The 23077-nt window shown below is 41.3% G+C and overlaps 1 protein-coding gene across 1 annotated transcript; it reads right to left on the bottom strand.

The window, feature by feature from the left end:
- Window positions 1-707: 707 nt before the first annotated feature.
- On the bottom strand, window positions 708-22381 carry LOC133633774 (tRNA (guanine(26)-N(2))-dimethyltransferase-like). The gene is made up of 16 exons (XM_062026441.1): window positions 22227-22381; window positions 16861-17215; window positions 16602-16785; window positions 13347-13534; window positions 10649-10764; window positions 10467-10579; window positions 9192-9340; window positions 8981-9064; window positions 5513-5582; window positions 5224-5358; window positions 5064-5149; window positions 1584-1692; window positions 1441-1517; window positions 1240-1359; window positions 1045-1159; window positions 708-926 (listed from the first exon to the last, which is right to left on the bottom strand). The coding sequence occupies exons 2-16, from the start codon at window positions 17202-17204 to the stop codon at window positions 852-854; spliced, it is 1965 nt and encodes a 654-aa protein (XP_061882425.1). The 5' UTR covers window positions 17205-17215; window positions 22227-22381; the 3' UTR covers window positions 708-851.
- Window positions 22382-23077: the final 696 nt, after the last annotated feature.

The raw sequence follows: 23077 nt of genomic DNA, 5'->3' as shown, positions 1-23077 counted from the left end.
ATCTTTCAGCAAAAATCAACAGGAAGTTTGCAATCCCTCCTTCAAAACAAAATGTTTGTTAAAACCGGTCACTAAACATCAAACATTCTCTCCTGTGAGCGTGTTTGTCGTTTCGGCTTCAAACTACTACAGGAGAGCGATTGAACCCTTCTGATTGACGGATACTCAAAGAGTTTGGATAAGTGCTACGGTTTTGATTTTACGATCCTTCAAAGAAAAGAACCACTGTGCCGCAGCACCTAGGAAAAAAACACAGACACAACTTCCTCTAACTCCCAGTACGAATATCGTAGAGACATGAAACAAAAACCTCTATGTAGGTCTGACTTAGAGCTAGATTTCATACACTGACCACTTAGGACTAGCACCTGCCAAGTATGCGGGCCCGACCAACGCTGCTTGCAGCTTTAATTTATTCTTGTTTTTGAACACTGACTTTTTGCAGTGTTCATTAATCGAACAAACTAATTAATAGATTACTCAATTACCCAAAATAATCTATAGCTGCAGTCGCACCTTTAGTCCTTTAAAAGCAACAATGAGTGTTATTTCATGTCTAGAGCACTTTCATAATGTAAACAATGCATTCAGAAGGTGTTTTATGCTCTAGCTGTGAAAATATTTGGTGAATAATTCCTATTTGTATATCGAAATACATTAACTGAGATAACGAGGGTTTAGTGTTTTGAAATAACTAATTACACAATGGAAGGATTTGAAGTGATATGTTGGGCTTTATTGGACCGTTAGAACAGTCAAAGCAAAAAAAACCCAAGAAAATAAAAGTCGGCCCACAATGACGTCATTCCTGGGCTCGCTAAACACAACTAAAATACAAAAAAAAGAAAAAGTTATTCCATTTTTTCTTGGGTTGTGTGCTCGGCGTCGTGCAAGTAGGAACATTTATCGCCGTGTGTGCACGTGCCCTGAAACCCAGAAGGATGGAAAAGAACACATGTCCCTTTAAAGAGCGACTCCCCTGATTTGGCGACACTTCAGTAGATTTCAAAATAAAGGCGCGCTCTGCTGCGCGGGAGAACTGACCTGTTTGAACCTCTTGCAGGGAACGTTCCCCAGCTGAGAAGAATCCGTGATCTGGTTCTTCCTCTTGTTCTGGTTTCTAATCTGCTTTTGCTGCAGGTCGTTAGCGATGCCACCACTAGAGGGCGGAAAGACGCAGGTTTAGAGACGAGTGCATGACCGGGGGTGTGGCGTGGAAAAGGACAGCGGCTCGGTCACCCGGCCTTCGCTCTGGCTTTGGGTCCCCAGAAGGCTTGGGGGTTCTCCTGGAACCGAGTCAGGTGGCGCTGGCGAGACTGGGGGTTGGCGTCGTCGCGCACGGTGAAACACGCCTCGAAGCTGTGCGGAGAAAACGGCGTTGAAAAAAACAAAACATGGCTGATATAAGGGAGAGAGTGTGGAGGGAAGGCGGCGCCTCACGTGGGCTCGGTGGCGAGGATCTTGAAGGCGGGGCTCATCCCCGATAGTTTCTCCCGTTTCACCGGGTTGGTTTTCTCCTGCAGGTTGAATATGATTACAAATATAAACAATGCAGAGTAATGTAGTGGCAAACAGGACGTCACCCAGCAGCGCATGATGTCCCAGATGGCGGCGGGCGGAGCATCCGTCTTGATGGCGTTTTTACAGGCGTGAGAGAGAGAAACTTTGTGGCCTGCGTGCAGGAGAGCAGATCTGCACACACACACACACACACACACACACACACACACACACACACACACACACTGGTTATCATTTGGAATGGGGACCAAGTTTTGGATCATCACTTGTGGGGACCACCCTTTCTACAGGTTGTGGAGGCATAAAAAAAAGGAGGTAAAATGTCCCCTGCCCAGTTAGCTCATACACGTCTTTAAATCTCTGGATTGATGAAGTAATGTGCTGATCATTCTTACTGGGGACCCTGGGGAAAAATAATATTTAAATACATTTAAATAATTTGGCATAATTCACACAAATTTGTACGTGATTACTGAGGACCATTTAAAAAAAAAAAAAGTTCAAATGAAATATGACATGATGGTCAGAATACAGCTGTCCTCTTATAGGAAGTTTCACCACTTAAATGTTCAAGCAAATCCTGCATCTTCTGTGACATGACTGAAAACTGCTGTTTAGCAGTAATGAAGTGGTCTGCAACTCCAACTACCATATATAGAAGGATGGAACATTCTGTATGTGAATCATACTTTAAGGTAATAATGTTTTTTTAATCATGCTGTATGAAAATGTTATGGGGACCAGGTGGAAGTGATTAACTATACACGGAAGAAGTGTGAGCAGAGCAGCGAGTGCAGTACCAGCTACAGCCCCATGAGGGGGCTGCTGTGCAAATGTCTCACACTCAAACTAACCAGTAAACATGTTTTATGGGCCAACGCTTAAAAATCAGTTAGGCATCTTCAGAATGGATCTGACTATCATTTAAAGAGGTTTCCCTTTAAAGGACCTGTTTTTTTGTCCCCATACCGTCAGAGGTCCCCTAAAGGTGACTGTGTAAACAGAGCGATGTCCCCATTAAGTAAGCATTGCCAGAACGCACACCCACACACCCGCACGGCCGCCCGCAAGCATGCCCGCCCGCAAGCATGCCCGCCCGCACGCACAGCCGCCCGCGCGGCCACCCGCCCGCACATCACATCACCGCACGGCCGCCCGCCCGCACGGCCACCCGCCCGCACATCACATCACCGCACGGCCGCCCGCCCGCACGGCCACCCACCCGCACATCACATCACCGCACGGCCGCCCGCCCGCACGGCCACCCGCCCGCACATCACATCACCGCACGGCCGCCCGCCCGCACGGCCACCCACCCGCACGCACGCCCGCACATCACATCACAGTACGGCCACCCGCCCGCACACACGCACGGCCGCCCGCACGCCCGCACATCACATCACTGATTGCTCCTGCTGCTGCGTCTTCTTATTCTCTGGCTGACCGGGTGAGCTGTGTTAACGAGCAGAGTGGACAGGTCTCAACAAATCTATTCTTAGCAGCCCACATTTATGCCTGGCGGGCCGCCGAGAATAAATGACAGTTATTGTTAACGCTGATATTTTTCGTAGAAGTCTGCCTAGCAACAGTTCGTCGTCACAAAAATAAATCAGTTCTGTTCTGAGTGAGACAGAGAGAGATTGAGTGAGTGGGTGAGAGATTGTGTGAGTGAGAGAGATTGTGTGAATGACTGAGTGAGAGAGTGAGTAAAATCGTGTGAATGAGTGAGTAGGTGAGTGAATGGGAGAGAGATTATGTGAAGAGTGAGTAAGAGAAAGAGTAATTGGGTGAGTGAGAGATTGTGTGAGTGAGTGAGTGAGAGAGCGATTATGTGAATGAATCAGTGAGTGAGGGAGTGAGAGAGAGATCATGTGAGTAAGTAAGTGAATGAGAGAGATCACATGAATGAATGAGAGAGACAGTGAGTGGGTGAGTGAGAGATTTTGTGAGTGCATGATTGTGTCAGTGAGTGAGTGAGATTGTGTGAATGAGTAAGTGGGTGAGTGAGAAAGAGAGATTGAGTAGGTGAGTGAAATCGTGTGAGTAGATGAGTGAGTGAGTGAGTGAGTGAGTGAGTGAGAGAGCGTTATTGGTGAGAGAGAGAGAGATTCTGTGAGTGCGTGATTGAGTGAGTGGTATCTTGTGAATGAGTGATTGAGAGAGAGTGAGTGGGTGAGTGAGAAAGAGAGATTGTGTGAGTGAGTTAAATTGTGTGAATGAGTGAGTGACAGACAAAGATTTTGTGAGCGCGTGATTGAGATCGTCTGAATGAGTGAGTGGGAGAGAGAGATTGAGTGAGTGGGTGAGAGATTGTGTGAGTGTGAGTGAGTGAGTGAGAGAGATTGTGTGTGTGAGTGAGTGAGTAAGTGAGTGAGTGAGTAAAATTGTGTGAATGAGTGAGTAGGTGAGTGAATGGGAGAGAGAGATTGTGAGAGAGTGAGTAGGTGAATGAGTGAGAGAGATCATGTGAAGAGTGAGTAAGAGAAAGAGTAATTGGGTGAGTGAGATTGTGTGAGTGAGTGAGAGAGATCGTGTGAATAAATCAGTGAGTAAGTGAGTGAGTGAGAGATTGTGTGAGTGAGTGAGAGAGCGATTATGTGAATAAATCAGTGAGTAAGTAAGTGAATGAGAGAGATCATGTGAATGAGTATGTGGGAGAGACAGTGAGTGGGTGATTGAGAGATTTTGTGAGTGCATGATTGTGTGAGTGAGTGAGATTGCGTGAATGAGTGAGTGGGTGAGTGAAAAAGAGAGATTGAGTAGGTGAGTGAAATCGTGTGAATGAGTGAGTGAGTAGATGAGTGAGTGAGTGAGTGAGTGAGTGAGAGAGTGATTGGTGAGAGGGAGAGAGAGATTCTGTGAGTGCGTGATTGAGTGAGTGGTATCTTGTGAATGAGTGAGTGAGTAGATGAGTGAGGGAGTGAGTGATTGGTGAGAGAGAGAGAGATATTCTGTGAGTGCGTGATTGAGTGAGTGGTATCTTGTGAATGAGTGAGTGATTGAGTGAGTGAGAGAGTGATTGGTGAGAGAGAGACAGAGAGAGATTCTGTGAGTGTGTGATTGAGTGAGTGGTATCTTGTGAATGAGTGAGGGAGAGAGAGTGAGTGGGTGAGTGAGTAAGAAAGAGAGATTGTGTGAGTGAGTGAAATTGTGTGAATGAGTGAGTGAGTAGATGAGTGAGTGAGTGAGTGAGTGAGTGAGTGAGTGAGTGAGTGAGTGAGTGAGTGAGTGAGTGAGAGACAGAGATTTTGTGAGCGTGTGACTGAGATCGTCTGAATGAGTGAGTGGGAGAGTGAGTGGGAGATGAGTGAGTGAGTTAGTGAGTGAGAGACAGAGATTTTGTGAGCGTGTGACTGAGATCGTCTGAATGAGTGAGTGGGAGAGTGAGTGGGAGATGAGTGAGTGAGTGAGTGAGTGAGTGAGAGACAGAGATTTTGTGAGCGTGTGACTGAGATCGTCTGAATGAGTGAGTGGGAGAGTGAGTGGGAGAGTGAGTGAGTGAGTGAGTGAGTGAGTGAGTGAAATTGAGAGAGTGAGTGTACCTAAACTTGAGCAGAGGTGGTGTATTGCAGTGTATGGTGCTGCTCAAACTGTCCACGGTGTAATAAAGCGGCACGTCCTGCAGCTCCTGTGTGCCAGAAGAGAAGCACAGTTACCCCAAACAGGAAGTTGGCATCAAAAGTATTGAAATAAAAGTTGTACCTCGGTCACCATGCTCAGCATCCCCTCAATGCGCTTGGACGTGCCAAAACGACACGGGTTTCCTGACACTGCTGTCAACACCTTCTGGACAAAGGCCTGGTCGTGAATAGGTTCCGCCCAGATTGGACCCCCCAGCTAGGAACACACACACACACACACACACACACACACACACACACACACACACACACACACACACACACACACACACACACCCACACAGTATAGGTTACATTAACAAGTCATATTCTGGGCTTTATTGAGCCGCCATTGTTGTCACATGACTCACCTGATGTCTCTGCCCACAGTGTTCACATGATGGTCCCACAGGCGGCCCATTTGCAGCAGAATATTTCATTCTGAAATCAATAATCACACTCACGCCAGTCAGCAACATGAGACAAATAAACATTATTATGATTACGATGGACTGAACCAGGGAGGGTCCGATCCAATACTAAAAAAATTGGTATTTAAATTATTATAACGATTCTGCGTCACAGGAAAGCAGGACATTTTGTTTGCCTGTCAATGGCATCCTCTTTTGCAGGGGTGTCCAAACCTTTTCCAGCGAGGGGCCCCGCAGAAATAAACATTGAAAAACGCGGGTGTCACTTTGACTTATTTTGTACATTAAAAATACTAAAACCAATAGAAAATAGCTCAATCGATATATGCTAAACTATCTGAACTAGAGATGTCCGACGATAAATGCTTTAAAATGTAATATCGGAAATTATCGGTATCGGTTTCAAAAAGTTAAATGTATGACTTTTTAAAACGCCGCTGTACGGAGTGGTACACGGACGTAGCGAGAAGAACAGAGCGCCAATAAACCTTAAAGGCACTGCCTTTGCGTGCCGGCCCAGTCACATAATATCTACGGCTTTTCACACACACACAAGTGAATGCAAGGCATTCTTGGTCAACAGCCATACAGGTCACACTGAGGGTGGCCGTATAAACAACTTTAACACTGTTACAAATATGCGCCACACTGTGAACCCACACCAAACAAGAATGACAAACACATTTCGGGAGAACATCCGCACCGTAACACAACATAAACACAACAGAACAAATACCCAGAACCCCTTGCAGCACTAACTCTTCCGGGACGCTACAATATACACCCCCCGCTACCACCAAACCCTGCCCCCCCAACCCAAAAAAGCTATTATCGGACATCTCTAGTTGGTGTTGTATTTTTTGGAATCGGTTGAAAAATGTTGACATAGTAACAGATTGAATTGAGAATGGGTATTTCGGAATTCCTAGAATTTTGGGGAAACTGGGAATGTGAACTAAAAAAAAAAGGAACTTTTGTTGTCCCAACTAAGAGGAACGTTTTGAAGGGGGAATGGTCGGAAACGGTTGAAAAATGAGGACTGTGAAAACTTCCCAGGAAGAGGTGAAAATTGGGCTTTGGAAAACCGGGAATAATTTTGAACTTGGAAAATGGTAGTTTGCTTGTCCAAGGGGACATGAATGTGTGGATGGTGGAATGGTTACAATTTGTGGAGAAATGCGGGAATTGTGCAAGTTAAAAAAATGGCCCATTCATTTTCAATGGGAAAAATGTCCTGGGAATTCTGGGTAACGTTTTGATACTTCAACAGTTCCAATCGAATGAAAACTGGCAAACTTTTGCGGCGAAATAATAATAATATTAAATAGATGTTTTTTGGGTGTAGAATTGGGCATTCATACAATTAATTAGATTACTCGTCACCAGTGTTGGGACTAACGCGTTACAGTAACGCCGTTATTTTCGGCGGTAACTAGTAGTCTAACATGTTATTTTTTATATTCAGTAACTCAGTTACCGTTACTACATGATGCGTTGCTGCGTTATTTTACGTTATTTTTTATATAGTATCGGCTAGAACAGGGGTCACCAACCTTTTTGAAAGCAAGAGCTACTTCTTGGGTACTGATTAATGCGAAGGGCTACCAGTTTGATACACACTTAAATAAATTGCCAGAAATAGCCAATTTGCTCAATTTACCTTTAACTCTATGTTATTATTAATAATTAATGATATTTACACTTAATTGAACGGTTTAAAAGAGGAGAAAACACGAAAAAAATTACAATTAAATTTTGAAACATAGTTTATCTTCAATTTCGACTCTTTAAAATTCTAAATTAAACCGAAAAAAAGAAGAGAAAAACTAGCTAATTCGAATATTTTTGAAAAAATTAAAAAAATAATTTATGGAACATCATTAGTAATTCTTCCTGATTAAGATTAATTTTAGAATTTTGATGACATGTTTTAAATAGGTTAAAATCCAATCTACACTTTGTTAGAATATATAACAAATTGGACCAAGCTATATTTCTAACAAAGACAAATCATTATTTCTTCTAGATTTTCCAGAACAAAAATGTTAAAAGAAATTCAAAAGACTTTGAAATAAGATTTAAATTTGATTCTACAGATTTTCTATATTTGCCAGAATATTTTTTTTTGAATTTTAATCATAATAAGTTTGAAGAAATATTTCACAAATATTCTTCGTTGAAAAAACAGAAGCTAAAATGAAGAATTAAATTAAAATGTATTTATTATTCTTTACAATAAAAAAAATAAATTTACTTGAACATTGATTTAAATTGTCAGGAAAGAAGAGGAAGGAATTTAAAAGGTAAAAAGGTATATGTGTTTAAAAATCCTAAAATCATTTTTAAGGTTGTATTTTTTCTCTAAAATTGTCTTTCTGAAAGTTATAAAAAGCAAAGTAAAAAAATTAATGAATTTATTTAAACAAGTGAAGACCAAGTCTTTAAAATATTTTCTTGGATTTTCAAATTCTATTTGAGTTTTGTCTCTCTTAGAATTAAAAATGTCGAGCAAAGCGAGACCAGCTTGCTAGTAAATAAATACAATTTAAAAAATAGAGGCAGCTCACTGGTAAGTGCTGCTATTTGAGCTATTTTTAGAACAGGCCAGCCGGCTACTCATCTGGTGCCCGCGGGCACCGCGTTGGTGACCCCTGGGCTAGAAACTGAGAAGATCTGAGTGTGTTCTGGGCTTCAGTACAGTGTTGATGTCCTGAAGACATGATTTTATTTCACAATTCCTTGAGAGAAAAAAAGGCCTGTTTAGGCGTGTGTATAGCGGTATGTGTGCTGGATATAGTGACATGACATATAATCATGTCATGTGTGCCTTCCCTGGGTGAAGCCAGGTTTACAGCTATGTTGTGACATGTTATTATGCGGTTTGTTACTTATGTATGTTATGTTGCAGCTATTTAAAATAGTTTTGTCAATTTGTTCTGGCCCCAAATAAATTGGCCCTTTGAAACATATCTTTGTCTGTGTGTTGTATGTAGAGCACATTGCTTAGCAGAGTTCAGTGATGCAAATGCATGTCAAGTTGATCAACAGATTGTATTATTCTCCAGTGCAATAACAGTACTGAAATGAAGGCTAAAAGGGCATTAATGGGAGCCTTAAATTTAAAAAAAAGAAAAAGAAGTAACTAAATAGATACTTTTCATAGTAACGCATTACTTTTTAGTGTAAGTAACTGAGTTAGTAACTGGGTTACTTTTGAAATAAAGTAACTTTAACTAGTAACTGGTTTGCAGTAACTAGCCCAACACTGCTCGTCACTAGTAAAAGTAACGACGTCATGTACCAGTACCAATATTGGTATCAGACACGAAAAAGTGGTATGGGGATTCAAGCCTCTGGTTTTAAGAGGACATGAAGGACGATACGGTCTAGTGGTTCAAGTTTTCTTACTGTTTTCCGTGGCTGGTTCTTCTACCCATCCTTTGCAAGTGGAAAGAACCGCAGCCGACACAGTTGTAGACCAGAGCCTGTTTGCTGCAACGTGACGGACGAGAACTTGACGTTACATGTCGGTCTCTCCAAATACGCTCAATTCCACTTCCAGTGATCATTCACTGAAATAAAGCAGATAAAAAAAACATGTTTGTACAGCATAAATTACCTGGCTGAGTTTTTGACGGTGGCTTGTCCTGTGAAGACGCGCACAAAGACACGGATGTAGAAGTCCACGCTGACGGACAGCAGGGGCTGAATGTATCGCTGGTACACGTTGGCCCGCTGGTCCAAACTGTGCAGGATGATGCGGAGAGCCTGCAGGGATTGTAGACGATGCAGAATGAACAACCTCTCCGCCATTTCGTTCAGTAAACAAGCTAAACGAGCTTTACAGTGGGTCTGGGTTAGTTTGTTGCCTCAATCCTGTGAGAATCCTGCAGTGTGCCCAAACAACCACCAGGTAGCATCTGTGAGCAAATAATACTGTATCATCTCTTTCTCTTTAGGATTTAACAGGTATTTTAAGGTTAGTAGTGCAATCTTCACGCATTTTTCACTCACGCTTTTAAGTGAGGATGTGGCAAACATTTTTAATACCCTGTCTTTTTAAAGTGTGTTGGTTGACGCCATTACTGGTGCAGTGTTTCCCATAAACTGCCAAGATACCTGTGGCGGCGGGGGCGTGGCTATGGGCGTGGTCACCATGACATCACCGAGTAATTTGCATAATTTACTACAATGATATGATTTTCTCTAAAAAGGCTCAAAAAATGTATACTTACTAATTAATAATAACAGTTTTGTTTTAAACGTCCATCCATCCATCCATTTTACAATATAATTACAACACTTTATGTACATATTTATATACAGATTTGAACAATAAGTTATTCACTGAACTATATTTATTAATTGTGGTTCTTACAAAAAATATATCTTATAAAATATCAAAGCTAAAATGTCTCTTAAAGCTCTGCCCCTTTAATTAGTGCATACTAAATCATTTAACTTTAGCCTACTACTACAACCATATTATTTACCAGCAACATAAAGTGAAACAGAGTCAGAGGTGTCCTGCCACAGTCAGTAACAAATAAACAGAAAACAGTAGTGGTCAAATACAAATAAGGCAACAAGAGAAGTATCCTACACTTCTCTTTTATAAAGTAAATCTGAACAGCCTATATGGGCATCTACATCAACTATATGATTTGCCTGAGAAGCTGGACAGGACAAAAAAAAATTATATATATATATATATATATATATATATATATATATATATATATATATATATATATATATATATATATATATATATATTTTTTTTTAATTTTTTTTTTTTTAAATTTTATTTGTGGCGGACGTAATTCTTTCGTGGCGGGCCGCCACAAATCAATGAATGTGTGGGAAACACTGTGGTGTATTGTGGTACACTCACCTGCTCGTGACAGTATTTGGCTTTGATGGACACGGAGCCATATTTGCTGTAGCAGGTCTCGCCGCTGCTCCCCGCCAACACCGCCATGTCGGTGCACGTGATACACAGAAGGCCTGAAGAGGCGTGAGAGAATTAAAATGATATTGGGCAAATTACGAGTGACACGTGACAAAAGTACTCACCGCCCTCATTGACTGCCTGCACAGCGGCATCCAGAAAGGAGGCGGGGCTACCGTAGGGATCCAGATCGATGACATCATAGCCATCCTTCTTGCCTCGCATCTCGTACATGAGCAGGCTGCAGGAAACAGGTGGAACATTCAGGGTAAGGAAACTTTTAGGGGGGTAACGGTACACCATCTATTAAAGAATAAAAAGCCCTAAATACAAATGCATGCTTTTCATATAAACAGATTTGTTATTTTTTTAAATAAAACTATATTGCAAAAACGACTTTTAACAGTACTATTTTTTCAATAACATAAACATCTTGCGTGATTTTTAGTCCATACTGTCGCATAGTAAAATTATTTATATATATATATACATATATATACACACATACACTACCGTTCAAAAGTTTGGGGTCACCCAAACAATTTTGTGCAATAGCCTTAATTTCTAAGAACAAGAATAGACTGTCGAGTTTAAAATGAAAGTTTTCTTTTTCAGGCCATTTTGAGCGTTTAATTGACCCCACAAATGTGATGCTCCAGAAACTCAATCTGCTCAAAGAAAGGTCAGTTTTGTAGCTTCTGTAACGAGCTAAACTGTTTTCAGATGTGTGAACATGATTGCACAAGGGTTTTCTAATCATCAATTAGCCTTCTGAGCCAATGAGCAAACACATTGTACCATTAGAACACTGGAGTGATAGTTTCTGGAAATGGGCCTCTATACACCTATGTAGATATTGCACCAAAAACCAGACATTTGCAGCTAGAATAGTCATTTACCACATTAGCAATGTATAGAGTGTATTTCTTTAAAGTTAAGACTAGTTTAAAGTGCTTTTCCTTCAAAAATAAGGACATTTAAATGTGACCCCAAACTTTTGAACGGTAGTGTATATACACATTTATATATACAAAACACAAAACCAGTGAAGTTGGCACGTTGTGTAAATGGTAAATAAAAACAGAATACAATGATTTGCTAATCATTTTCAACCTGTATTCAATTGAATAGACTGCAAAGACAAGATACTTAACGTTCTAACTGGAAAGCATTGTTATTTTTTGCAAATATTAGCTCATTTGGAATTTGATGCCTGCAACATGTTTCAAAAAAGCTGGCACAAGTGGCAAAAAAGACTGAGAAAGTTGAGGAATGCTCATCAAACCTGCTCAGCGGCCTTGTGGTTAGAGTGTCCGCCCTGAGATCGGTAGGTCGTGAGTTCAAACCGAGTTATACCAAAGACTATAAAAATGGGACCCATTACCTCCCTGCTTGGCACTCAGCATCAAGGGTTGGAATTGGGGGTTAAATCACCAAAATGATTCCCGACAAGGCCGCCGCTGCTGCTCACTGCTCCCCTCACCTCCCAGGGGGTGGAACAAGGGGATGGGTCAAATGCAGAGGGTGATTTCTCCACACCTAGTGTGTCTGTGACTATCAGTGGTACTTGTACTTTTTAACTTTATCAAACACTTATTTGGAACATCCCACAGGTGAACAGGCTAATTGGGAACAGGTGGGTGCCATGATTGGGTATAAAAGTAGATTCCATGAAATCCTCAGTCATTCACAGACAAGGATGGGGTAGGATCACCACTTTGTCAACAAATGCGTGAGCAAATTGTCCAACAGTTCAAGAACAACATTTCTCAACCAGCTATTGCAAGGAATTTAGGGATTTCACCATCTACGGTCCATAATATCATCAAAAGGTTCAGAGAATCTGGAGAAATCGCTGCACGTAAGTGGCTAAGCCCGTGACCTTGGATCTCTCAGCATCAAAAAGCGACATCAGTGTGTAAAGGATATCACCACATGGGCTCAGGAACACTTCAGAAAATCACTGTCAGTAACTACAGTCCGTCACTACATCTGTAAGTGCAAGTTAAAACTCTACTATGCAAAGTGAAAGCCTTTTATCAACAACACCCAGAAACGCTGCAGGCTTCGCTGGGCCCGTGCTCATCTAAGATGGACTGATGCAAAGTGCAAAAGTGTTCTGTGGTCTGACGAGTCCACATTTCCAATTGTTTTTGGAAACCGTGGACGTCGTGTCCTCCGGACCAAAGAGGAAACGAACCATCCGGATTGTTATAGGCGCAAAGTTCAAAAGCCTATGTGACGCACTTTGGACACTCGGCGACGGCGTGGCGCGGTTGGGAGAGTGTCCGTGCCAGCAACCTGAGGGTTCCTGGTTCGATCCCCACCTTCTACCAACCACGTCATGTCCGTTGTGTCCTTGAGCAAGACACTTCACCCTTGCTCCTGATGGGTCGTGCTTAGGGTCTTGCATGGCAGCGCCCGCCATTAGTGTGTGAATGGGTGAATGTGGAAATAGTGTCAAAGCGCTTTGACTACCTTGAAAGTAGAAACGAGCTATACAAGTATAACCCATTTACTCCTGGTCTACAGTCAGAGTTTGAACAGTTTTTGTTGTTTGAGTAAAGTTCCTTATGGGTTGCAGTGCAGTGCAGTAGTAATAATATTGTAGTGTCCACTTCAAGTGTTCCCAAACAGGAGACTTTAACAACAAAAGATGGTTTTCAAGTTCTGACGTCTCTTTGGCACTATTACAGTGTTATGGAAAATCATTACCAAACCGAAAAAAAAACTATTTTGAAACATGCTTGGACAAAACTCATCCGATATCGTGTTGGGTGTTGTGCGTATTAAAGGTGGCTGACATGTGAAAGAAAAAAGTACCTGGCGTCCTTGCAGCTCGCTTGAAGGAGCTCGCTGACTTTGTTGTACTCAGCGTTCCTGGCGATCAGGGCAGCAGCTTTTTTAGAGAAGTCGTTAGCGGTGACGCTTCGAAGGCCCGGCACTTCCAGGGCGAAGCGTACCGAACGCAGACCGGACGCCGCCAAGCCCTCCAACACACGAAGCCCTCGCTGACCACAAAACATTACAGACTTCATCAATCACATCTTTATTTTCATGATCAGGGATGGTTATCGTTCACATTTGAAACAAAACGGTACTGGGAATCGATACTGGTACTCAACTTTAACAATGTTCGGTACATTTGTGTTGGGTATTATTGTTACTTATTCGATAAAAAGAATTGTATTTTTAATGTAACATTTCAAAATGAGCTGACTATCATAATTATGCTGCCCAGTTGGTAAATACCTTGTTTTATTAACACTTTTGGGTCTCATTTGCAATGCAGTTGCACTTCCAAGACATTAGATGGCAGTAGCCAGGAAGCTGAATGCGTTATGTTGCGTCCCACCAAGTGTTTATGCCACACCCGGCCCGCCGAATACCGCCATACTTGCCAACCCTCCCGTTTTTAGCGGGAGACTCCCGTTTTTAGCGGGAGACTCCCATTTTTAGCGGGAGACTCCCGGTATTCAGCGCCTCTCCCGATAACCTCCCGGCAAAAATTTTCTCCCGACAAACTCCCGGTATTCAGCCGGAGCTGGAGGCCACGCCCCCTCCAGCTCAATGCGGACCTGAGTGGAGACAGCCTGTTCTCACGTCCGCTTTCCCACAATATAAACAGCTTGCCTGCCCAATGACGTCATAAAATCTACGGCTTTTAGAGAGTAGAGTGCACAACTGCGCACACAACAAGGAGACGAAGCAGAAGAACGAGGAAGTTACAGACATGGCGACGCCGTCGACGAGCAAGATGAAGAAATACGCTTGCAAGTTCCAAAACGAATGGAAACAAGAATTTCAGTTCATTCAGGACAGTTCGAAGGGGAAGGGGTATGTAATTATGTTGCCTGTACATTTTGTAAAACAGACTTCTCCATTGAACACGGTGGCCGAGTCATGAACGGAGGAGAAGTTAAACAGGACAATACTGCCATCTACTGGATAGCCCCCGGAACACTGAAATTCAAGTATTTATTTTATTTATATGTATAATAAAATAAATATATATACATATATATATAGCTAGAATTCACTGAAAGTCAAGTATTTCATACATATACATATATATATATATATATATATATATATATATATATATATATATATATATATGAAATACTTGAGTTGGTGAATTCTAGCTGTAAATATACTCCCTTATTAACCACGCCCCCGCCCCACCCCCCACCCCCCAGTATCGGAGGTCTCAAGGTTGGCAAGTATGAATATCGCCCAAATAGACTTGATGAAACCATTAGAACGAGGGTTGATCGTGTATGCAGTACTCCCGTCACCCCGCAGGGGGCGACAGAGGGGCATATGTGTCACAGTGAAGCAGCAGTGGAGTGAGTAGAAGAAGACTACTCATTCAGCACTGAAAAAAATCTAAATAATTTGCAAACATGTACTTTTAACCACGACTGGACAACAAAGTATGAATCTTCTGCTCGAGTCATTGTTTCCTGGTGGACCTTTTAGGCGACGGACACATTGATCCAGACAAGCAACAACAACTGTAGAAGTCCCAGCGTGTAAGTTTCATCACGGAACTTGGTCAAACATTTGTAAGTAGGTATTGTGCATAAAGATATTTAGTTTTTGTATTGAAATTGCTGACTTTGTGATGTCTTTTGTATACGTAAAGCTCATTTAATACATGTGGCGCTAAATTTGACCAATAGAGGGCGATAAAGCTACACTTATGGTTTAATTGTGATGAGTCACATACCTTGTGTGCAATGTTTGGTGTGTGAATGTTGTGTCATTTCTATATCTGTAGTTTATTGTGTGAATGTACTAACACTAAACCTTCCATTTCATTCATGTAAAATACACAATTGCCATTATACTTTGGTAATCTCTATCCTCCTTCAAAACCTCACTAAAAGAACACCTCCAGGCAGCTACAACCCTAGCCTAACCCCTCCCCCCACCACATCCCACCTCCCCGGATTGTAAATAATCAAATGTATATACTTGTTCTTTTGCTTTCTGAGCTCACTATGTTCACCGCTCGCTGTACATATCCTACGAAGTCAGACCTACACTGTTACAATGTCCATTTCTCAGATGATATAATTGTTGATGACCGAAGTATGCTGATAGCAACCCAACCTAACCCCCCTGATTGTAAATAATGTAAATAATTCAATGTATATACTCTGATGATTAACTTGTGTGATGACTGTATTATGCTGATAGTAAATATTTGTACCATGAATTGATTAACATGGACCCCGACTTTAACAAGTTGAAAAACTTATTCGGGTGTTACCATTTAGTGGTCAATTGTACGGAATATGTACTGTACTGTGCAATCTACTAATAAAAGTTTCAATCAATCAATCAAAATGTTTATTTTTTCAGTCTTACAAACCTAAATGAAGGAAGACGTGTAAAGAAATAAAAAATGATTAAGGAAAATAATTCAAAAGAAGGAACATTAACTCCGAACAAAACTTCTGGAGCCTCTGTTTCTTCACGCTGTTAACTATCTGTCTAGCTGCACACGCTGGAAACGAGTAGCGAGGGCAGAACAACTAGTTTAATGTGAAAGCTGATCTGTTTACTTTGAAAATAAGTAAACACAGTCTCAAATAAATATAACCTGCGGAGGCACTTTCTGATGAAACATCCACATTTCGATGTTCGGCCCCAAAGCCACTAGGCTCTTGAAACTGTGGCCCTCTTCATGGTGTAGTTGAATAGCCCTGGTTTATACTGAAAGTATTGTCCTTACTACACCACCAGCTGTTTGACTGTGGTTTTATTTACCAATTGAAATCGCTAATGCTAATAATAGCCTGTCTATGGCAAATCCAATGTAAATTAGCATCGAGCTAGCGCATTTAGGAGTATGAAGCCTTACTTTATGTTTGAGCGTTTTCTACCGAGCATATTTGCTTTGTTGCTGTTAAAAATGGCAACATTACCTCGCCCTGAATGCTGCTTGACTGATTGTTTACACGAGTCGCTGTTTAGTCTGCGACCGGAACTGATGTTGCGTGTGACAAAAGGTATCGATCGGGATTCAATACCCGTTATTACCAATGAAATTCCACAGCTTTGACTTACCTCGCATTTCTCCCCGGGTGTCGCCGTGATCATTTCTTCTCCGTTCTTCTTCTCGCTCTGCTCTTCCGCCTCGTTTGCGTCGTCCGACAGCGACACCAGCACGCGCTCCTTCTCGCCGGGCAGATGCACTTTGACGCCGCGCTGAGCCAGCACATCTCTGGCGAACTCTGTGATCACGGCACATCTGGGAGGAGGGGGAACAAGAGGTGCTCCACAATACCAGCGCGCCGAGGACGAAAAAGGTACTTCTTGTACTCACGTTAAATCTCTATTAAACTCCTGGACGGGGTTGTAGAACACCTCGTTGGCACTGGGAAACAAGATGGCCGCCTTGCCCTCGCTCACCACCGTCTCGCCGGGTAGGAGCCCCACCGGAGACGACGACTCCTGCGTCCCGGGCGGCGCCCCAGGAGAAGACGAGTCAGGCGTTGACTTGGCGACGAGAACCTCCGGGTCCTGGATGCCCTTGTCTGGGGGCTCCATGGATCTCGGCCCTGTGCTGACGGAGGCTGCACGCCACTGACGTGCTGCGAGTCTGGCGAGAGATGGACGTCGACGTGAGGAGATGATGATCGGTAACAGCCGGGCAGCCCTTGCCAGCATAGATGTACAGCCTGGGGAAAAAACTCAATTAAACCATGTTATCCAGTGTTTCCCACACATTCATTTATTTGTGGCGGCCCGCCACGAAAGAATTACGTCCGCCACAAATAAAAAATTTAATTTTTTTTATTTATTTTTGTCCTGTCCAGCTTCTCAGGCAAATCATATAGTTGATGTAGATGCCCATATAGGCTGTTCAGATTTACTTTACAAAAGAGAAGTGTAGGATACTTCTCTTGTTGCCTTATTTGTACTTGACCACTACTGTTTTCTGTTTATTTGTTACTGACTGTGGCAGGACACCTCTGCCTCTGTTTCACTTTATGTTGCTGGTAAATAATATGGTTGTAGTAGTAGGCTAAAGTTAAATTATTTAGTATGCACTAATTAAAAGGGGCAGAGCTTTAAGAGACATTTTAGCTTTTATATTTTATAAGATATATTTTTTGTAAGAACCACAATTAATAAATATATTTCAGTGAATAACTTATTGTTCAAATCTGTATATAAATATGTACATAAAGTGTTGTAATTATATTGTAAAATGGATGGATGGATGGATGGATGGACGTTTAAAACAAAACTGTTATTATTAATTAGTAAGTAAACATTTTTTGAGCCTTTTTAGAGAAAATCATATCATTGTAGTAAGTTATGCAAATTACTCGATGATGTCATGGTGACCACGCCCATAGCCACGCCCCCACCGCCACAGGTATCTTGGCAGTTTATGGGAAACATATGCTAACAGAAGAGTTTATTTCAAACAATCACGCAGTTTAGGCTTCTAAACATAAAAAAGACTGGCGCTTTTGATTATTTTAGTCATCGAATAATCCATCCGTTAGTTTGTTCGAATGATCGAGTAATCCAGGGGTGGCCAGTGTTTTTTTTATTCTAGAATTTGCAATTCCGTTAGGAATTGCGTGTGAACGCCCTATGTGCGCAAGCAGGAGTGTGTGGAAGTTGGAACGGTTCGAATCAAGTGAGAAATGTGGGATATAGGGATGATACTCGAAACCGGTTTTCCCGGTTGTTCGATAAGAAAAGAACAGAGTCCTCGGACTCGAATCCCTTTTTGAGAACCGGTACCCGTTATCGAGACCACTATAGTAAAGAAAAAGAGTTGGTTCTTTATTCGAATCCCTGGGACCAATCCCGTCCCGACCAGGAATGCCCCGTGAGACATCACAAGAAATGACGTCACGTAGCTCAGTCATTAGGCGCAGGTAGCGAAAGCAGGAAAAAAAATGCACCGAAAAAAGCGCTCCAAGATGTAATAAAGTTCAAAACAAAAGGTATAATCCAATGAATTACTTTACTGAGAGATTTGAGCAGGGTACAAACACATGACGAACACTTTTACGACCAACCGGAAACATAACAACCAGGCTAGCAACGCACCTCCTTTACGGCAGCTGTCGCAACGTTCTTAAAGCAACCGCAGCACATATACAACATATATCTCCCTTTTTTAACTTTTGTTCTTCTTTCCTTGTAAACAAAACAAAATCACACTGTATATGTGTTGTCTGTCTAATTATAAATAATGCAGACGAGGCGTGTTGGCTGAGTTCTTGACGTTTACTTTCACGGCGTGCTCATAACCTCATTCTTAGCTGCGACATGCAACAGCACTTTTCGGGGCTACCGCGCATGCTCGTCACTCCCGTTGCATGCTGGGTAGTGTAGTTGTTAGTTGTTAGTGTAGCTAGCCTAGCTCAAAACATCACATCTTTCCCCCTATAAAGAAATAATGTTAACTCAATAAAGTGTATTTCTTTTTTTAGCTTTAACTTTTCCTTTTTTAGCATTGTAACCACATTTGCAAACAACTTTTCTCTTCATAGAATGTTCTTTCAATAAAGAAATAAAGTGCAAAAATGTCAACGCATCATAACAAACAGTTATGTCAAATAGCAGCAGGAGTGCACTTTTTGGAGAGCTGTATTATTTTCAGTTTTGTGCCCTAGGGACTGGTTTTATTTAACACTATATTATTATTGATACACCTATAGTGATCACAGAGACAGGTTGTTTTTGTGTTACTGTATATATTTGTTTTTCTGAAAAATCCCACTTAATATACTTTGGGTAACAACAGTCAATATATATATATTTTTTTTAATTTTTTTAGAGGAGTAACAGTCAATATTTATTTATTTATTGGATTTTATTTTTTTCATATATAATAAAAGTGAGCTTTTGTTAAATCAAATATTGTGTTTTTTTTCCATATACAACAACCTATCTGGACTCGATAAGAGAATCGATAAGGAATCGGTTCGATAAGAGGATTCGATAATAGACTCGAACTCGATAATTTCTTATCAAACATCATCCCTAGTGGGATATGGAGAACTTTGTATATTGCCCATTCAATGAGGGGTAATTCCGGGTAATCAGGGAACTTTCGGAAACATGCTGGCGTGAATGTCCAGGGTTAGCGGAGTGTGTGGATGGTGGAACGGCTCAACTCGGATGAAAAATGTGGGATATTCAGAAGATTGAACAATGCCCATTCATTGTCAAAGGGGAGGAAATTCCGGCAAAACCAGGAATTTGGGGAAAGGGAAAACATGTTTTGCGTTCAATATATCGGAAGAGTAGTGTGGGTGGACGGTTGAAAAGTTGGTATCAGGTTTAAAAATGGAGCTACATTTTGGGAATTTAGGGCATAAAAAAAAAATAATGCACTTTGTGACTTCAATAATAAATATGGCAGTGCCATGTTGGCATTTTTTTCCCATAACTTGAGTTGATTTATTTTGGAAAACCTTGTTACATTGTTTAATGCAGTGGTTCTCAAATGGGGGTACGCGTACCCCTGGGGGTACTTGAAGGTATGCCAAGGGGTACGTGAGATTTTTTTAAAATATTCTAAAAATAGCAACAATTCAAAAATCCTTTATAAATATATTTATTGAATAATACTTCAACAAAATATGAATGTAAGTTCATAAACTGAACATCAAATCAAGTAGGCTATTCCATTCATTACAATGCAACAATCCAACAATGCAATATTCAGTGTTGACAGCTAGATTTTTTGTGGAGATGTTCCATAAATATTGATGTTAAAGATTTATTTTTTGGTGAAGAAATGTTTAGAATTAAGTTCATGAATCCAGATGGATCTCTATTAAAATCCCCAAAGAGGGCACTTTAAGTTGATGATTACTTCTATGTGCAAAAATCTTTATTTGTGACCCGTGCTGGCAAAATGAGTCGGAATGCGCACAGGCTAATTTTGAGCTACAGGCAAATAAGTGAAAAAAAATGTATCTTGGTTGAAATTGAGATTTTCACAAAAATGAGTCCATAAAGCCACAATCTAGCGATCCCAATCATCGAAATAGCAAGAAAACATCTTAAATCACCTTTATTTGAAGGTTTTGTACAAGGTATGTCTTCAGAAATGAGTCCTTTGTTTTAAAATTCCTTGAGAAAATCCAGTGTTTTCAACGCTCACTCGCGGCAATAAGGGGGAATCCCCCTAGCCATATTTGGTATCATTGTGACGCCAAGTTTACCTACTTTCTAAAAATGAGCATGGAATTCCCGATGACGCCATTCTGAACCAATAGAATTCGAGTTTTTAAACCTGTCCCGACGTAAACAAATCCGTCTTGTTGCTAAGGGTCGCTGTGAGGCTTACCCTCATTGGTTGAATCACCCCACGCGGTGCATTGTGGTATCATGGCAGCGCCCTGATGAAAAACAACAGTAATTCGAGCGGAATATTATGTGAAAAAAGGTGATTTTCGAACATTTAATTATTATTTTTGTGGATAAGTTAGACTGTTTTACATTCCGTAATGGATTTAGAAGGTGGAGAGGGTACACAGGCGGTTGCAAGTGCGCTAAATTCACTGCAGTCGGTGAATCTTCTTAGTGCTGCTGGTCAGCTGACAAACTGACCAGTGAACAAAAAAACTGTGACATAACAGTGTTGACATTTTTGTACATAACCGTTTTCAATAGAGTTGAATATATATTTTTCCTTTAGACATGGGATTTGACTTTAATTGTACCAATTTTGGTGTTGCTACAAGGACTTTTAAGGTATGGTTGCTATGGAGTTTTGTTTTGGAACATTCTGTTCTGGAACAGTAAACTTTAAGCTGGTTTTTCTCAAAACGGACCCTCAAACTCGGTCGACTTCAATCGGATGTCACTCGGTCATTTTCTGTCCGATTCCAACAAACCATATATCATTTTGAAGGTCTGTAGATGGAGAATGTGTAAATAACAATAACTCAGTTTTTAAAATTTCCTCATTGTGACTCATTTTGCCAGCACAGGTCACATTTATAATTGAATCACTTGTTTATTTTTCAACAAGTTTTTAGTTATTTTGATATCTTTTTTTCCAAATAGTTCAAGAAAGACCACTACAAATGAGCAATATTTTGCACTGTTATACAATTTAATAAATCAGAAACTGATGACATAGTGCTGTATTTGACTTCTTTATCTATTTTTTTCAACCAAAAATGCTTTGCTCTGATAAGGGAGTACTTGAATTAAAAAAATGTTCACAGGGGGTACATCACTGAAAAAAGGTTGAGAAGCACTGGTTTAATGCATCCAGCGGGGCATCACAACAAAATTCGGCATAATAATGTGTTAATTCCACGACTGTGTATATCGGTATCGGTTGATATCGGAATCTGTAATTAAGAGTTGGACAATATCGGCAAAAAAGCCATTATAGTACATCTCTAATATGTTTCTCCTAGTCCTTATTGTCGATGTGGTCTCAAAAGTATCGATACTTACCGATATCAAACCCTTACATGGTGATACGGTTTCAGCCATATCGCCCAGCTTGGGAGTATTCTTTATAATGTAGCCATTACTAGAATGACAACTTGCTTATAATGAAATGTGTGTAAATGTCATTTTAAACCGAAATAACACAATTATTGTAAACACAAACAGGCTGGACTGTCGTGTGTTTATAAGAAATACTCGCTCCAAAACTACAGTTGACGCTACCGTCCTTGAGTAAAAACGTACCTGTTTACTACGGTAAACGCCTCCGTGGCTGGTCTCCACGAAGTCGAGGCTTTTTTTTTTTCTTTTTTTTTTGTGGCTTCTTTGCTGGAAGGGAAAGTCGCTCTCACGTTACCTTACGGGAGGCGCCATGTTGGATTGAGGCGGGCCTACGGAAGCCCCGCGCTGCAGCGCTGGCAGCGAAGCCCCGCCCACTCTGGTGACGTCACCGGGGAGCAGTCATTGTCAGGGCAAGGTGAGGATGCACACCCATGATGGGACGGCGTGGCGAAGTTGGTAGAGTGGACAAGCGGACATCTAGCACACTAATCGCTAGCTTGCAACTAATTCAAGGATCGCTCGCTGACAACTAATGCAATAATCCCTAGATGACAACTAACGCACTAATCGCTAGTTATAAGTAAATGATAAATGGGTTATACTTGTATAGCGCTTTTCTACCTTCAAGGTACTCAAAGAGCTTTGACACTATTTCCACATTCACCCATTCACACACGACAACTAGCACACTAATCACTGGCTCGTAACTAACGCACTAATTGCTTGCTGACAACTAACGCACTAATTGCAACGGACAACTAGAACACTAATTGCTAGCTCGCAACTCAAGCACTAATCACTAGCTGACAACTAACACACTAATTGCTAGCTGACAACTAGCACATTCATCAGTAGCTGACAATTAACACATTAATCACCAGCCGGTAACTAACTAATGCACAGATCGCTAGCTGACAACTAACGCACGAATCCCTAGTTGACTACTAACGCACTAATCGCAAGCTGAAAACTAACACATGAATTGCTAGCTCGCAACTAACGCACAAATCGCTAACTGACAACTAATGCACTTT

The sequence above is a fragment of the Entelurus aequoreus genome, linkage group LG18, assembly GCF_033978785.1.
Source record: "Entelurus aequoreus isolate RoL-2023_Sb linkage group LG18, RoL_Eaeq_v1.1, whole genome shotgun sequence".
NCBI lineage: Eukaryota > Metazoa > Chordata > Actinopteri > Syngnathiformes > Syngnathidae > Entelurus > Entelurus aequoreus.
Note: the sequence above shows the minus strand (reverse complement) of the source record. Positions and strands in the feature narration are given on the sequence as shown.

Bases quoted from the DNA above. Each gene is read 5' to 3' on its own strand.
- LOC133633774 (XM_062026441.1), bottom strand. From the start codon at position 17,204: ATGCTGGCAAGGGCTGCCCGGCTGTTACCGATCATCATCTCCTCACGT. The intron at 9,065-9,191 runs GTAATTTATGCT...GTCACGTTGCAG, and splicing joins ACCGTCAAAAACTCAGCCAG to CAAACAGGCTCTGGTCTACA. The intron at 1,518-1,583 runs GTGACGTCCTGT...TTCAACCTGCAG, and splicing joins GGGACATCATGCGCTGCTGG to GAGAAAACCAACCCGGTGAA.